The following is a 16,321-nucleotide window of genomic DNA, read 5'->3' on the forward strand; positions in this document are numbered from 1 at the left end:
CATTAGCCGTTGGTACAATTAAAAGAAGTTTTAGCCCTAACCAATTTGGCTCAGTAGATAAAGCATCGGCCTGCGGACTCAAGGGTCCCAGGTTCCATTCCGGTCGGGGGCATGTACCTCGGCTGCGGGCACATCCCCAGTAGGGGGCGTGCAGGAGGCAGCTGATTGTTTCTCGCTCATCGATGTTTCTAACTCTCTATCCCTCTCCCTTCCTCTCTGTAAAAAATCAACAAAATATATATAGTAAAATTTTAAAAAAAGTTTTAGAGTCAGTAATGTATAAATTCTTAAATATTTTAATAGTAATTGTCTTTAAGATTAAACCCTTAATTGACGGATTTAATATAAAATTGATTAATTATATGCCACAAAGAAATGATTTAAAAATTCTGAGCATTTTGGGAAATATTTTCATGAAAGGCATTTACAAAATAAGAAATGAGTAAAAAATGCTGATGTGATATATACTTTATTACAGTGATATTAATGATGATTTTCATTTCCAAGTATGAAATATTTCAGGGAATATGTGAAAACTGTAAGCTGAGTACAGTGACCACGGTTAGCCTTTTTTTCTTAAGAAAAAGGCTCGTGTAAATATTTAGAAGGCTTGAAATTGTCACTAAGAAAAAGACAAATGCCTTACAGTGAGTTTTAGATGTACTTGATAGAGAAATCAATTAATTTAAAGCCAGCCTGGCCCGCGTGGCTCTGGTTGAGCGTCGACCTATGAACCAGGATGATTCCCAGTCAGGGCACATGCCTGGGTGTGGGCTCGATCCAGGGGCATGTGCGGCATGTGGGAGGCAGCCAGTCCATGATTCTCTCGCATTATTGATGTTTCTATTTCTCCCTCTTCCTTCCTCTCTGAAACCAATAAAAAATATTTAAAATTTAATATAAAGCCAGCTATTAATATGCTACTCACCTGCATTTATTCAAGAAAAGAAATAGATCAATATACAAGAATACTTAAATTTTTATTTTCCATTGTCTTGAAGATAGTGACTAAAAAATTAAAAAGTATTTCTCTAGCCTGGCTTCTCACTTGTATCATGAAGGTGTGGCACAAACATTAAGTGTTTCATATTTTTCATGTGCTTTCTAGGCTGGGTATACACTCTACATACTTGTTATGCTTTTCCCACTACCCCAACTGAATAGTGTCATGCACCCCCCGCCTCCACCCAGTATGTAGTTTAAATCCTAAAGGAGAAAGCTGGATCACCTAGTTTTCGCCAATTTTATTCCTTTCGTTAAGCCAGTTCAGAAACAGCAAGTCTTCTCCATTTCACTTATCAGCTCTGACACAGAGCAGATCTGTGTGATGCCAATGTCTCTACTTCTGCACGCTGGAACAAGCAGCCCCAGGAGTGTTAAAAGGCCCTCAAAGAATCAGGAGTAGTATCACCTCTAATATAAAAGAATTAAAAACATCTAGTTCCAAATAGTCCCTGAGCACACTATTCACTCCAGCAAGAATCTCCAGAGAGGTAATGAATGAAAGGCACAGTTTCTCCAACTTGAGGACCACTGAATAGCATAGTACTAGAGCTGGTAATTAACTAGCCAGGCTAATCGAGGTTCTAATTCATGACATCCCCCTCCCACTTTTAAATCTTGTACAATGGAAAGAGTCTGGTGCTGGATGTAAACACAGTTTAGACTGCAGGAGAGGCAGCCGGAGTACAACCTTCCACAGAATATTCAGGAGTAAAGGAGGGCTTCAGGACTCCTCTTCCTCCTTTTCCAGGAACTCCGACAACGTCCCATTGTCAATAGGAATGAGTAAGTATTCCACTCCATCAGTTCCCTAAAAGACGTAAGAATACCCTGGATGTTAGTCATTTGTAAGATAAATTTGAATCCTATCGTAGTTTAAAAAATGGATTTAATATTTTATATAAATTTGGCAGTATAAAAGTTAAGGGGAAAGGGCACACAGACACACACACACATATTTAAAATACACTGGGTTTTTAGTTAGGCCACTTTCTAGTGGAAAAGAAGTCCAGCGGGTAAGTGGATTATTTTCTTCATCCTCTTTTATAGAATCTTATACTATTGATTTTTTTGTTCTTTAATTTCCCTTTCAAGTGGATCCATTCCATTGGTTTTAAAATACATTTAGTATCTCCCATTATTAAGTAACCTCATTCTTTTCCATCTATCACCCAGCCTCGGCACCTTTTCAGAGAGTTGTCTAACAATGGTGGTCTCCATTTCCTCACTTCTCCCTCAACCCAGTCCGACCGAGCTACTGCCACTATTATGTCACCAAAAGAGCTTTTGTTTAGATCGGTGATTTTCAACCTTTTTCATCTCTTGGCACACATAAACTACTAAAATTCTGTGACACACCCAAAAACATCTTTTTGCCAATCTTACAAAAATAGGAATAATTTTGATTCATTCACTGGATAGCTATTGTATTGGCTGTTGTCATTATTTTATTTGACAATCTAAGGGAAAAGAGATCAGTGCCCCTGACTAAATAGTCAGGTATTACATGTTTTAAACATTCTTGCGGCACACAGTGTGCCGTGACACACCGGCTGAAAATTGCTGGCTTATACCAAGGGATTCCATATTCCTAAACCTAACCATCTGTTTAGTCCTCCTCTACTGGCCGCTCAGCAGCACCTGACTGTACTTTCACACTGAACAAGCATATTTGCAAACAACTGGCTCCAGGAGCGTTAAAAGGCCTGTTCTGCAGACCGTTCTTTTTTTCTTAAAACATGCTTTTCTTGGCTTCTGTAACATCATGTCCTGGTTTTCTTCCTCACTCTGGCTGTTTCTCTCACCTTGTAGGCTTATCTTTTACTTGGCCATTAACTGTCACACTTCTAGGCTTAGTTCCTGGCCCTCTAATCTCACTACCTTATCTCTGTACAGAGCTCAAATGGCCCACTGCCTAAATGGATCCTTGACCACGAAGGAGCCTCAGTAACACAATTGGATCTCGGTCAGAGGCACCCTTGTCCTTAAGTAAACAAGCAATGCTCTTCCTGGAATATAAAGCTGTAACAGCAAAGTCTCACCTTCTTGGTTCTTATAAGCTTGTGGTCCCTAAATTCAGTTAACTGGGCCCGAAGTGTCAGATCACTATTGACAAGGAATGCCTCCCGACACTGCTGGTAAAAATCTTGAAAAGCAAGTCCTGGAGAGTTGAAAAGCAGATGTGAACATAAGTCAGCATTTCGGATAGAACCCCATATACGGATACCCACATCAAAGAGCACAGAGATAAAGTGCTGTGGCCACAGTATTGCAAAGCAGTCATTAAGTGTTGATTTAAAACCAAGGTAAGTGCCTCTGGAAGAAGCAAAACTAGAGAATACTGTGGCTTATATTTTTTAAACAAAAATAATTGGTTGAAAATAGGCAACTGTGACCAAATGTTGCATAACCCTACAGGCAGTTTTAAATAGTGTGAATAAAGTTGACTATTAAAGAGGGAACTAACAAGTAAGTCATGAGAGCTGAACGATTATTAAAATGTTTAACATATTATTTTTACTCAAAGGGAAAAAAATCTCCCAAGATGCCCAATGTATGAAATGTATGTAATTGGTAGACACACATCCATAATTAGCACACGAAATTTAAAAAGCAAGCGGGGTTTGCTTCTCAATAGGGTTGTGAGGATATTTGCTATGTGGCAGACACCAAGATCACAGAGCAAACCATTTATTCACTGCTGTGAAAAACTGCAGTGCTATTAGATTCCAGAAAAAGGAATTTATGGGGTGAAACAAAAGTGACACAATTTAATATAAATATTGAATACCTAGGTAAGAAGGGTTATCCTGGTTATCCAGCTGATACTTTATTAGTAGCCTGAAAATCCCCCTAGGGAGAAAAACACACAGGAGCTCAAATCCAGAATGTTAACATCAAAAGATAACAGCTAGTAGTAAAGTACATGAAGGGAATGTGGAATACTTGGCTTGTCTATGTTAGCTTCTGTTCCTTTCTCCAAGGAATATTACATACTGGCCTCATCATTGATGTTTCTATCTCTCTCCCTTCCTCTCTGAAATCAATAAAAATTAAATAAATGAAAGAGACCTGGGTTCTAGCCCTAGCTCTACTACTAAGTAAGTAAGTAAATAGGTAAAAGAAACTATAGTTTTCATTCTTACCTTGCATTAGGGGTAAGGCTTCGTAAGACATGAGTTAGGGAACTAAGTGGTAGTGATCCAGACTGTTTAACAAGAAGAGAATTCTCATAGGAGGTTTCTTCAGTATAAGGACTATACGTAGTGGTTTCATACCAGAGCCAGTTATAAAGACTCTGCTTTACATGATCCCACACTAAAGCACAAAATCAAAGAAATAAAAACAATTACTAATTATTCTCATATTGTCCTGTTACTAAATTCTACTCCAGGAAAGAATGAGAAAACATTAAATAAAAAAATGAATCCTATAAACTTTTGTTTTTGCCATTTCCCCATCCAAATCAGTACCTGACAATCTCATGATCAATCAGCATTTGAACCTTCATTAGTATGTTAAATACAAGTTAAAATATATTAGTGTTACCACGGCATTCTTTTAAAAAGCTTGAATAATTTTTAAAAATATATATATTTTATTGATTTTTTACAGAGAGGAAGGGAGAGGGATAGAGAGTCAGAAACATCGATGAGAGAGAAACACCGATCAGCTGCCTCCTGCACACCCCCCAATGGGGATGTGCCCGCAACCAAGGTACATGCCCCTGACCGGAATCGAACCCGGGACCCTTGAGTCCACAGGCCGACGCTCTATCCACTGAGCCAAACCGGTTAGGGCAAGCTTGAATAATTTAACATTTTGTTCAATAAGATTATCACAGTCTCTAAACTAAACTGCATAAAATAAATGTTGCAATACCTCAGAGTAGAAAAAGACCAAAATAACAGTTGAGTCTCCTCTCTTTCGAGGTTTAGGTGTAACACACTTACTTTAGAACTCGAATTTTTATTTCCAATAATTATGTTCTAAGTCAGATTGAGGACACCTAGATTCTTGGCTACCTGTGTCTTTAAAAATACAACAAAAATAAAACTGTACTAAAAATTAAAAATGCTGTGACAACATTAAGAAAATTAATCTTGTAAAGACTGATATTTCAAGAAAGAAAAAGTTATATTTAACTTACTGAGAGGAGCATTGAGGTGATCAATAGATGCTATAAGATATACGTTACGTAAAGATGACAACTGTGCAATAATTTGCTGGCTTTTGTCTCCTCTCAACATTTGGCTATCCAAATTGTGGATAAGAAGGAAGAGTTCTAAAGAAGAATCTAAAAAGAAAAATAATTCAATTATTATTTGCAATGAGTATTTGTGAAATCCCCACCACATACAATATGGATTAAAGAATATATCAAAGGACAAAGTAACTATTGCTTAGGAATATACAATTTATTTGAAAATATGTCAGTCATTCATAAAATAGGCAAGACATTATTAAACTCTTTAAAAAAATAAAATTAATTGAAAATCAATAGGGAGTAGAGTAATTAGACTTAACTGGAATGGTTAGCACTTGAATCAGACCATAAAGAAAGCCATTTTAATAAGGTATAGGTAATAAGGCAAGATACATATAGATTGGAGGTAAATCTGTGCATGATGAATTGCAAGGTTGGAGTGGAGGGGAAAGACACACAAGAAAGAAGAGAGAGAGAGTTCTCGTTAAGCATTAAGATTAATATAGAAAAGCCTTATTATCACAACAGCCGAAGGAGATAATAAAAGAGAGGGGGAGGCTTAGGATATTATTGCTCAAGGAATCAGAAAAGTGAGAGAAGTAAAATATAAGTCAGTGAAGGAAGAATTTGGAGGATGAAGCTCTCCACACCATCCAATACTGCAGATCAAGATAAAGGATGAGCCAAGGCCAATGTTTAGTAAAAAGGAAATTACAGGTGACCTTCAAGTATACAGCTTAAGTAACACAGAAGAAATTAAGAAGGAAAGAGGTAAAGAGCAGAAGGCGGATGTGTCTTCAAAAACTCTAAAATCATATTGAAATAGGAAAGTAAAATAGCATGGAAGGGTAGTAGAATCAGGTAATTGTTTCCCTAGGATTTCTGGAAGAAGTCCTATACATATTTTTAAAAGCTGTTTGTAAGTCTCTCAGGAGTTGATAAGAAATGGGCATTTGGTAGTTATGATGAAGGATGAGCCCTTTAGAGAGAGTAAGTACATTTCTCTTGCCCTGGGGATAGAGGGACAAGAGAGACAATATAATGACAAAAATTCTGAGATGACACATTTTCAAAGACTAGGGTTCCTTGAATGCAAGAAGCCATCAGTCAAAAATTTTAAATTATACATAAATATAAATTACACATAAATAACATATACTATATTTACAATTGTAATTACATATAATTATATAACAAATATACACTGAGTGGCCAGATTATTATGACCACCTGACGTATGTAGACAAATTAGCTATAATTTCACGCTGAAGTTGCTAGAGGGCCAGACCATTATAAATAGGGAAGCAGGTTGTTTACGACAGTAGAAGTGATTTTTTTCTGAAAATATGGGTAAACAATGCAATTTAACAGCCTTTGAATGTGGGATGGATATAGATATATATATATATATATATATATATACACACACACACACTGAATGGCCAGATTATTATGACCACCCCATCAGTACTTCGTTGGGCCACCTTGTCTTCAATACTGCGGGGATTCTTCTTGGCACTGACTTCACGAGATTTTGAAAGGTGATGCGAGGAATCTGACATCATGCCTGATGAATAGCACTGTCCAGTTCTGTGAGATTTGATGGTTGTGGAACCAGCTGCCTGATGGCTCTTTTAACTTCGTCCCACAAATGCTCAATTGGATTGAGATCTGGTGATTGTGGGGGGCCACCTAAGCAAGGTAAAGCCTCCCTCATGTTCTTGAAACCACTCCTGCACAATACGAGCACCGTGGCATGGCGCATTGTCTTGTTGGAAGAAGCCATCTCCATTGGGATACGCCATCAACATGATAGGATGAACTTGATCAGCAACGATACTTAGGTATGTTGTGCTATTCAGACGTTGTTCCACACGAATTAAAGGGCCCAAATCATGCCAGGAAAACATGCCCCAAACCATAACACTGTCCCCACCAGCTTGAAGGGTTGTACTCATGCATGTGGGGTGCATGCTTTCATGCTGTTTCCACCAAATTCTCACTCTGCCATCTGCATGATGCAACTGGAAACGTGATTCATGGGACCACATGACTTTTTTCCAATGCTTGGCTGTCCAATCCTTGTGCTCCTGTGCGAATGGGAGACGTTTTATCTTGGTAACTGCAGACAGCAAAGGTGTTCGAACAGGCCTTTGGCTTCCATATCCCATATGATGCAGTGTACGGCTAATTTGCCTACAAACATCAGGTGGTCATAATCTGGCCACTCACGTTTAAATATATCCCATGTTCAAAGGCTGTTAAATCGCGTGGTTTACCCATATCTTCAGAAAAAATCACTTCTACTGTCGTAAACAACCTGCTTCCCTATTTATAATGGTCTGGCCCTCTAGCAACTTCAGCGTGAAATTATAGCTAATTTGCCTACAAACGTCAGGTGGTCATAATAATCTGGCCACTCAGTGTATATCACATATAACATGTATTATATATACAATATGTATCTAGTACACATATGCATATATATGAAACGACTTTGGCATCTATTTTAATGAGCATAAAAATGATACCAAAATTACCCATCAAATCAAGCATAACAAATTACTCCTTCTAATTCTTAAGCAATGACTGACTGACAATTGTTAAAGCCTAAATAATTTTATTTCTAATTTTCTGAAATGCTCACATAACCAGAAAATTCACACCAAAGAATAACAAAATAAAAGTTTTTCTCCATTCCATATTTTAGTTTATGAAATTACTGAAATGCAATATTTACTCAGAATAAATAAGAATTTTTAATAAAAATATTAAATATAAGAGTATCACATAAAATGTACCAATCGACTGGAGGCACTTTACAATCACCAATGAAACCTGAAAATTATTCTGAAATAAGAGGCTTTGGCTAGCCCTAACCGGTTTGGCTCAGTGGACAGAGCGTCGGCCTGGGGACCGAAGGGTCCCAGGTTCGCTTCCGGTCAGGGGCATGTACCTTGGTTGCGGTCACATCCCCAATAGGAGGTGTGCAGGAGGCAGCTGATCGATGTTTCTAACTCTCTATCCCTCTCTCTTCCTCTCTGTAAAAAAATCAATAAAATATATATATATATATATATATATATATTTTTTTTTTTTTTTTTTAAAAAGAGGCTTTGGCTTATAAAAAAATCAAAGTAGTAGGAATACTTTTTTCTTGTTAGGTAACTAGTCAAGTTCATAGAAAAAGAAAACACAATTATTTTAGAGTAATCTAAATCAGCATTGAGAAAAGGAAAAATAATCCTCATTTGTGTGTATACTAATACATGAATAAGTGTATGCTTAGCTTCACCCTAAAACTAGAGCATCTACTTCATGTTACCTTCTTTAAATTTGTTTATTATCCAGTCTAGTTGATCCAGTACATTTCGGAAAGTACCCATATGATCGAGGACTTCTTCTGTTATAGAATTCAGGATCTGTATCATAGAAGTGCAAGAGGTACATAAATTATAACTTATTCTGCATAAAAGATAAATACAATTAGCAAATCAATCCTTTTTTATAAATTAAAAATGAATTTAGATTTCCCTCCAAGTATGAAAAAAATTACTTTTTAAAAAATGCTACTGGGCCCTGGCCAGTGTTCTCAGTGGTTAGAGCATTGGCCCTCAAGGGTTCGATTCCTGGTCAAGGGCATGTACCTGGATTGCAGGTTCCATCCCCGGCCTCAGTCAGGGAGACAACCAATCGATGTGTCTCTCTCAAATCAATGTTTCGCTCTCTCCTTTCTCTCTCCTTCCCCCCTCCCTTCCACTCTCTCTGAAAATCAGGTGAGGATTAGCAAAACAAGAAAGTTTCCCGGTACTTAAGTATATCTATCTTCATAAATATATATATATATATATATATATATATATATATATATATATCGCATAAGTTAGAGCTAAAAGGAAGAAAACATGGAATAGCAAAGATGTAAAGATAATAAGAGGGATGCAACAAACCCTACCCCCCCAAAAATACCAACAATATGAGAAACATTAGAAAACTATTGATTTATCAAAGGAAACAGAACAGAAACACTGACATTTTTAGAAAGGCATACTACATCAGTTAATATCCAGCACCCAAAAGGTTCATATTAATTTTCAAATGATGAAAAAATATGAACATTTGGAGTAAAAATTACCTATAAATTATTACAAAACTACGAAGTATTACTTATATTTTTATTAGAGTACCAAAGTGACATAAAAGCCTAATAAAAATTGAGGTCCCACATAATCCTGTCCTTCAGAGAAATATTATTAGTATTTGGTACAGTACACAAAGCTAACTTTTCTCTAAGATTTAATACATTATCAGTTACGAAGTAGGAAATTCAAAGATGGGGATTCAAAGCTATAAACTTCTGAGTCTAAGCTCATCATCTTAATTAAGCAGGATGCAATCCTACTAGTAGGAAGTCTAAAAACAAAAACTGAATACTCCAGAATGAGAAGTAGCAACCTCATTAACGTGGAGGTACAGACTGGCAGGAGATATGATGTGGTTCCTTTTAACATTTTTGAAACTTACAGATTTCACACTGATTCCAGGAAAGAAACCATTGATGACAATATGAATGGAATCTTGCAGCATGGTGGCTCGAAATCTTTCTAGTAAATCTCTCTTAGAACCCAAACCATAAAGCACAATGTTGAACCCCAGGCTGTTAGGAAAGATAGCATTCATAAAATTAAAGTTCAGTACCTGTTATTGCCAATTTTATAATCAACCAGTTTCCTTATTTAAAGCTTATAAAAAAATACAGAAGAACTGGGATGGCTAAATAACTATAATGATTCCCAAATTGTACAAGGTAAAAGCACAATTTTATTATTAGTACACAAAACTTAAGCGGTCCAATTTTAGTAGCTCTCTCTCCAGCTCATTCTACTTTCAACCTGCAGATGCTGGGGGTAGAAGGACAACATGGGAGGTGCAAGGCACTAAAACATTTCACAGGCTGCAGCAGCCTTTTAATTGGTAGATTAAACTGCAAAGGTAAGCAGGGGCTAGGTCTCAAAGGTCTTGGTAAGTCAACTGACATTAATTAGATTTTATTCCCAAGACTATGAGCATTTACTAGGAACTAGTTAGTTGGTAACTGAAAGGTTTTAAGCAGGAAAGTAACATGTTCTTTTTAGAAAGATCACACGGGCTAATGGGAGGAATAGATAAGGAGGGACAAAACTGACTTGAATTAGGTGTCAAGGAGAAAAATGTAAGGTGTCAAAAGCTATATAGGTGAAATCAATAGGATTTGGAGAGTAATTGGCATAGACAACTTTACATGAATGGGGTGGACAGGAACTGTGCTAGGCAGCAGGGGCAGGTGGGAATGATGGATTTAAAATGAGTTAAATTTTATGTATGTTGAATTATTTACAGGGACATCCACATGGAAATCTCCAATATTCAGATATCCGTATTTACTGCTGAAGATTGTGATCTGAGCTGGGTTGGGCTGGAGCTAGAGTTATGAGAGTTATTCGCATACAAAAAGCAACTGAGGCCAAGAGAGTAAATGAGATGAACCAGAACACCACGCACTAGGGGTCAAGCTAAAGTTCAACTCCATGGTTGTTTATGGAGGTCAGTCAGAAACAATATTTATGTGATGCTCTGTGGCAATGCAGGATAGCCTAGAAATAAACAGAAGAGAGATAAATCCAAAGGTAGAGATTAGCAAGGTAGAAATGGCAGAAAAAAAAGAAGGGAATTCAGAGAGGTAGCAAATACTCAAGTAGTTAACTATGAGGTATAGGCTGGGAAGCAAAGCAAATCAAGTTATAGACGTTGACATACTAGAAGAAAGAAGAAGGGGGGTTGGGGAAGGAGATCAGAGTGAAGAGCTGCTTTGTACATTTATAATGACAGATCATAAAGTGTTACTGAGAGGAGCTGAGGCCTACCAGGGAGGATAATCATTCTCTTACTAGCATAACCCTTTGACCTGTTATTGGCAAATTAAATTAAATTTAGAAAAGACAAATTTCTAGAAAACTAGAATTTCTGAGCAGAGCCATACAATAATGACAGTCCACATTTGCATCATAAAATTGAAAAAACACCTATTTTTTCAAATTTTTATATATAACTAAAAATATATATCAAGCTTGTTGCAAAAAGAAAATTAAGTTAAATTACTTTGATTTTAACACAGGCTTATATAAATGTACATTATTCTTTATTTTACAAGGGTTTGCAATGATGATAGTACTTACTGTAACTGCAACATCCATTTATGAAACAATTGTTCATATTGTTGATTTAGTTGTTTAAGTTCAGCAGAAAAGGAAGGAGAAACCTTGCTCAATAAGTTACGCAGAGTTTGCTTTAAAAAAAAGGAAGAGAGGGAAGAAAATCACTTTCAAACCAGACATCAAATTAATCCAAACTAAATATATTTTCTTACAGGTAGAGGTTAGGAGAGGAGACATTAATTTGGTAATGAGTGCATGAACTGAGTATATATAATATCTCAGATATGATTTAAATATCCTATCTAATAATAGACAAAGATGCAAATTGACCATGCCTTCGCTATGCCCACCAATGGCTAATCAGAGTGATATGCAAATTAACCATCAACAAAGATGGCAGCTAATTTGCATATACTGACTGGGAGCGAAGACTGAAGACTCCGTAGAACAGGGGTGGGCAAACTTTTTGACTCGAGGGCCACAATGGGTTCTTAAACTGGACCGAGGGCTGGAACAAAAGCATGGATGGAGTGTTTGTGTGAACTAATATAAATTCAAAGTAAACATCATTACATAAAAGGGTACGGTCTTTTTTTTTTTTTTTAGTTTTATTCATTTCAAACGGGCCGGATCTGGCCCGTGGGCCGTAGTTTGCCCACGGCTGCCGTAGAAGGAAGCCAAGCAACGGAGCCGAGGTAGTGGAGACGGGCGGGAGAAAAGTGGCAGAGAAGGGCGGGGTAGGAGCGGCAGAGAAGGGCGGGGTAGGAGCGGCAGAGAAGGGCGGGGTAGGAGCGGCAGAGAAGGGCGGGGTAGGAGTGGCAGAGAAGGGCGGGAAGCCATATTCTTGCAGGAATCTTCCTGCAACGGGCTTCTAGTTTGTTTATAATATTCTTTTGGGTACAAATATGTGATAGCAGTAAAGAATTTGCTAAGTTTTCCCCCAGAACCATTTACATGATTATAAGCAGATATTAATACCATCTCTTCCTTGGAACAGTTTGGCTTCTTTTTTTTTTTTTTTTCCTTTTCACTGAATTAATCGGGTGACACTGGTTAACAAAATTATAAAGGTTTCACAACCTTTGCACATTTCCACAACACATCATCTACACACTGTATTGTTTGTTCACCACCCCAAATTAAGTATCTGTCTATCACCATTTATCCCCCCTCTATCCTCCTCCAGCTTCCCCCACTCCCCTATTTGTCTTCTTGATATATGTTTTCAGCTACTTTCTGATCTGAGTCTCAATACCAATACACCAGGTCACAAAATACAAATAACCACACAGCACTATGTCATCCAGGTCACAGAGACTTACCCTATATTTTCCTCTTTTCTGTAGGTTGAAAACTCTTGTTAAAAACCCTGAACACCTTAGAAAATTGCACTAAAATCTAGCTTGCAGAGAATAATAAATCTTGATACTCTCTGAACTAATAATCACCTCTTTCTTCTTAGATTATCAACCCCACTTTCTACTGAAAGATTCTCTCTCGAATGGTTCTGTCTCCTCTCTAAGAGAGGCATCAATAGCTATGTGTTATTTCTCATAACACGAGGTGCTGGAACATAGTATATAGAACTTGTTACTGTATTGCACTGAGCAGGTTTTCCATAATATCAAGAAGCAAGATATCCTCTGCTTTTTGCAAGGTTTGTAACTGAGAGAGTCAGGTCAATTGTTTTATGAACAGTGTGAGATTTAATAAATATGTGGCTTAAATGAATAACAAAGATTAATGGTACATGGATATCAAATAAACCATGACTCTGATTATTATAGATCCTGAAGAAATGATAAGAGAAAAAATGTGTAATTATAGTCTGCCAACTAGAATTCTAACCCAGTGAAACATCTATATATATATATAAAAGCCTAAACGACTATCCGACCATTCGACCGTTCACTATGATGCACACTGACCACCTGGGGGCAGATGCTCAATGCACAGGCATGGAAACATGGAACAGACTGATGAATCTCAGAGGGAAGTGGGGAGAGGGATGGATGGGAAGAGATTAACCAAAGATCTTATATAAATATAAGAGGCCTGCGGAGATCGGGCCAAAACCGTGCACTGGGCCTCCAACATCCCCTGAGGGATCCCCAGATTGCAAGAGGGCACAGGCCAGGTCTAGGGATCCCACTGGTGCATGAATCCGTGCACCGGGCCTCTAGTTTAGTATATAATAAAATATGTAAGAGTTACATCACGTTAATTTGTGTTTCATTTGATCTGGATAATAATTCTGCTTATGTATACTTAACTCTTCAAATCAGCTTGCAATAAGAAAAATTTAGAAGTAACATTTTTTGCAACATACCTGATCCAGTTTAGCTTTCTTTAGTTTCTGCAGTGTTCTATCAGAGGTTAAAACTTTTGAACTGCTGTGAGCTTCAAAATATTCTTCTACTAAGTCACTCTGAAAATGCAAAGTAATTTCTTAGTTTCAGATATTTGTTTTATATCAGAACCAGACTGTAATAGTAGTGTAAAATAGCATATGTGAAATTCTTTATTTGGCAGTCAGTATATTCTATTCAAAGCAACATAGATTTTGGACCAAGCAAACTTAACTGCAGTGATAACACTGAGTAACTTTTAGGACCATAAAAGTTAAAGAAATTACTAGACTAAGGTAGTCTATTCCCCAAAATAATTCTTAAGTCTCAACATATAATTTCCACTTAAACTTTAAAAAGGGGGGGTTTACATATCAGAACCTTTGTCTTGCCTCACAGAGTCTGAGCAAATCCTTTAATATTACTGCAGTTGAAGCACTGTGAAAATGAGGAAGACATCAACAGCAAGGTAAAAAGACTTGCCACTATTATTACAGTAAGATGGAATAAAACTTGTTCTACTGATTTAGAGCAGGGCTAACCTCCACGGTGGCTATGGGATAAGAAGCCATCAAGCAGTGGGCTTCCTGACTGCTCTGAATCTTTACACAAAAATACCAGGTTAATTAGCCTTTGCTCAAGCCATGATGTCTATGGTTTTCTTCCAAGCAGCTCAGCATGGATCCATAGCCACATTACTTATTACCTACATTTACTTGAATACATCAAAAATGTTATAAAAAATAAAACTATATAAGAAGGTATACATTGAGAAATCTTGCCCCCAGTTATCCAATCTATATTTTTAATTAAAAGCTCATTTTTATACAACTGACTTGATATGTCATTTTCAGCATACATTATGGTATCTATAATAATAAAAGTGTAATATGCTAATTAGACCAGACATCCTTCTGGACAAAGCCAGGGCTGCAAGGTAAGCCCAGGTCCCAAGTGCCTGCTGGTGGCTGGAGGGAAGCCCAGGTCCCGGGTGCCAGAGGGAAGCCGGTGCTGGCAGCCGGGGGAAGGAAGGCCTATTCTTGCACAAATTTCATGCATTGGGCCTCTAGTTATTAGATAAACAGGGATACAAACATGCCAACACAGAAAGTCCAGAAACAGATAAAGATACACGGGAATTTATGTGAAAGGCTGACAAAATATAGAGAAGTGAAGAAAAAAAGTATGCTGATTCCCCCATTTGGATCTCTTCTCTTAGGGTAGCATATCTTTGCAAAATTACACAATTTTTCTTGAAAGTTTAAGTCTCTCTCTTCACTTACTGTTTTATCTCTTTTCATTTTCTTAGAAGGTGTTTCTTTGTAAACAGGAGCTGAAACTACTCTATTCTGAGCTTGAGTCTTCGGGCTCAGTATGACTTTATTAGTGTCCTCTTCAAATTCTTGTGCAACCTCTTCATCGTCCTCTGAGTTGGAAGCAGAATATTCACTTTCGCTGTCAGAATGAGACCTTGGGGCTGTGGGGGTAAAAAGCAATTGGGAAAATTTGACAGTTTGACAAGAGGTATGGGGTAATAGGAAGAATGTGGGCTTTGAAGTAAGAGAATCTGACTTCTGGTTTTGCCATTACTTGCTGGCGATTTCACCAGAACTAGTTATATTAAGTTTTTGGACCAGTTTCCTCAATTATCAAATGAGACTAACAGTGCCTAATTTAATAGAGCATTGTGAAGATTACAGTGAAATGTATGTAAAGCAAATAACAATGCCTGACACAGAATCTGTGGCAGAAACTGTCAGTCATACCTACTACCAGTTTGGCTCAGTGAAGGGTCCCGGGTTCGATTCCGGTCAAGGGCATGCACCTTGGTTGCAGGCACATCCCCAGTAGGGGTTGTGCAGGAGGCAGCTGATTGATGTTTCTAACTCTCTATCCCTCTCCCTTCCTCTCTGTAAAAAAAAAAAAAAATCAATAAAATATATTAAAAAAAAAAAAAAAAAAAACTCAGTGGAAAATAAAATACAGCCCTAGACAGTTTGGCTCAGTGGATAGAGAATCAGCCTGCGGACTGAAGGGTCCTGGGTTTGATTCTGGTGAAGGGCACATGCTGGGTTGCAGGCTCAATCCCCACTAGGGGGCATGCAGGAGGCAGCGGACCAATGATTCACATCATTGATGTTTCTATCTCTCCCTCTCCCTTCCTCTAAGAAATCAATAAAAATATATATTTTAAAAAAAGGAATACATACCTATTAATCTTTTCCTTAGAACACGAGTTGCTGTTGACAGAAATTCACTTTTATCATTGTTCTGTTTAAAAATAAAGAAACAATATAGTTTAAATAGTCAAATAATAATGATGAAATGGGAATTAATGATGGATCTGAGTGAAAGAGGCGAGAAAATAAAAATATTTTGCTTTCAATAGACTAATTAAAACTAGATGAACCTAGTTCCTAGAACTAGAAGACAATGACAAATGAATTTGTTGGGCGGGGGGGAGACACAACAAAAATGATACAACAATTCCAAGATTCCTAGAGTGATTCTAGCAGTGTATTCTAGATATCTGTAAAGTATGTATGTACTTTTTTATTGTTATATAAAGA

The 16,321-nt window shown here is 37.3% G+C and overlaps 1 protein-coding gene across 6 annotated transcripts in view; it reads right to left on the reverse strand.

Annotated features, from left to right (window-relative positions):
• Positions 1 to 453: 453 nt before the first annotated feature.
• Positions 454 to 16,321, reverse strand: part of ORC2 (origin recognition complex subunit 2) — a 29,832-nt gene continuing 13,964 nt past the window's right edge. For 5 of the 6 annotated variants that reach the window (XM_036319621.1, XM_036319620.1, XM_036319619.1 and 2 more), the window contains 11 exons: positions 15,962 to 16,022; positions 15,035 to 15,228; positions 13,733 to 13,831; positions 11,425 to 11,534; positions 9,734 to 9,866; positions 8,535 to 8,631; positions 5,153 to 5,299; positions 4,149 to 4,320; positions 3,794 to 3,855; positions 3,045 to 3,163; positions 454 to 1,813 (listed from right to left, as the gene is read on the reverse strand). In XM_036319621.1, the coding sequence (XP_036175514.1) occupies positions 1,727 to 1,813; positions 3,045 to 3,163; positions 3,794 to 3,855; positions 4,149 to 4,320; positions 5,153 to 5,299; positions 8,535 to 8,631; positions 9,734 to 9,866; positions 11,425 to 11,534; positions 13,733 to 13,831; positions 15,035 to 15,228; positions 15,962 to 16,022 (1,281 nt within the window). In that variant the 3' untranslated portion in view covers positions 454 to 1,726. The remainder of the gene's footprint in view (positions 1,814 to 3,044; positions 3,164 to 3,793; positions 3,856 to 4,148; positions 4,321 to 5,152; positions 5,300 to 8,534; positions 8,632 to 9,733; positions 9,867 to 11,424; positions 11,535 to 13,732; positions 13,832 to 15,034; positions 15,229 to 15,961; positions 16,023 to 16,321) is intronic. The other variant, XR_004969361.1, reaches the window with a different exon arrangement.

The sequence above is a fragment of the Myotis myotis genome, unplaced genomic scaffold (assembly GCF_014108235.1).
Source record: "Myotis myotis isolate mMyoMyo1 unplaced genomic scaffold, mMyoMyo1.p scaffold_m19_p_8, whole genome shotgun sequence".
In the NCBI taxonomy this organism is placed as follows: Eukaryota; Metazoa; Chordata; class Mammalia; order Chiroptera; family Vespertilionidae; genus Myotis; species Myotis myotis.